At 56.0% G+C, this 1,259-nt stretch overlaps 1 protein-coding gene across 1 annotated transcript; it reads left to right on the plus strand.

Moving 5' to 3' along the window:
• Positions 1–729: 729 nt before the first annotated feature.
• LOC128277216 (uncharacterized) lies at positions 730–1,249 on the plus strand (the record flags this gene model as incomplete). The annotated part of the gene is made up of 2 exons (XM_053015656.1): positions 730–913; positions 999–1,249. Coding segments are annotated over exons 1-2 (435 nt in total), but the record flags the coding sequence as incomplete, so codon positions are not given.
• Between the last annotated feature and the right edge of the window lie 10 nt (positions 1,250–1,259).

Here is a 1,259-nt window from a genome sequence, read left to right on the forward strand (position 1 = left end):
GAGTAAAAGGTGGGACGGAATCTGGACAGAGACTTGTCCCACATATTGGTGACCCGCGTCGTGAGCGAGAAAAGTAGTGCATGCTGACCCACGAGGGTCGAGAAAAGTGATTACCCGACTTAAACGGCTCGGCCAAACGGCCCCGAGCGGTAAAGACAATTCCAGGAAGCTAACGGACCACACGCCCGGCTTTTCTTGGAACTTGACAACCGCCGTCGCCTTTCGTAGGTCAGGTTCGCCACGAGGTTAGCGACACGCAACGAAGCGCTCGCAACGACCGTTAACGTTAGTACGCCAACGAGGCTCGAGAGGCTCGAACCATCGTGTGAGTAAGTGATCACTGCGGTCGCGCGAGAACTCGCCGCAACGATATAACATTCTACGATGCAACGCGATGAAGCAGCCACGCCCGGGATAGCGTCGGAGACCCCCGTGACGCCAGCCACTGCAGAGTATCAGCCACGACGGCTCGACGACGACGCGTTGAGCATCGACTCAGTTAGCTCAAACAGAATACCCTGTCCGATCATGGACACAACAAACATCGAAGGGTTTTTCGATGCCATAGAATACTGGTTCGCAGCGACGGGCGTTCCGGCGGTGTCGGACGAGCGCTAGTAACCCACTGGATAGCACAATTCGGTATTCCGCAGTATATTACCAGCGACCAGGGACGGCAATTCGAATCCACCCTATTCGCTGAGTTAATGAAATTACCGTCGTAATGGGATGATAGAGCGATGGCATCGCACGCTCAAAGCGGCCATCCTCTGTAACGACACAACGAACTGGACGGACCATCTGCCCATCATCCTGCTGGGAATGCGCACCGCTGTGAAGGACGACGTTACGCATTCCGGCGGACTTTGTCAGCGACACACCGGCAGTCCCATCATGCCCGGATCCGGAATACGTAGAACAACTGCGACGGGCAATGCGGATAGTCAGGCCCGGAACGCCGACGCATCATGGACATCGACGTGTTTTCGTCCATAAAGATCTCGCCACCTCCACACACGTGTTCGTGAGAAATAACTCAGTGCGCCCATCACTGTCGACGCCCTACGACGGACCGTATAAGGTGAGCGAGCGCACCGACAAATTCTTCACGCTCTTGGTAAACGGCAAGTCGGTCAAGATATCGATCGACCGCTTGAAGCCGAGCTACGGGGCGGAAGACAGCAACGACAGCAGCGACGACAGCGGGATCAAAAGCGACTCCTCGACATCATCACCACCAGCGCAACCCGTGCGTCCAA

Source organism: Anopheles cruzii, unplaced genomic scaffold (assembly GCF_943734635.1).
Source record: "Anopheles cruzii unplaced genomic scaffold, idAnoCruzAS_RS32_06 scaffold04684_ctg1, whole genome shotgun sequence".
NCBI classification, from domain to species: Eukaryota; Metazoa; Arthropoda; class Insecta; order Diptera; family Culicidae; genus Anopheles; species Anopheles cruzii.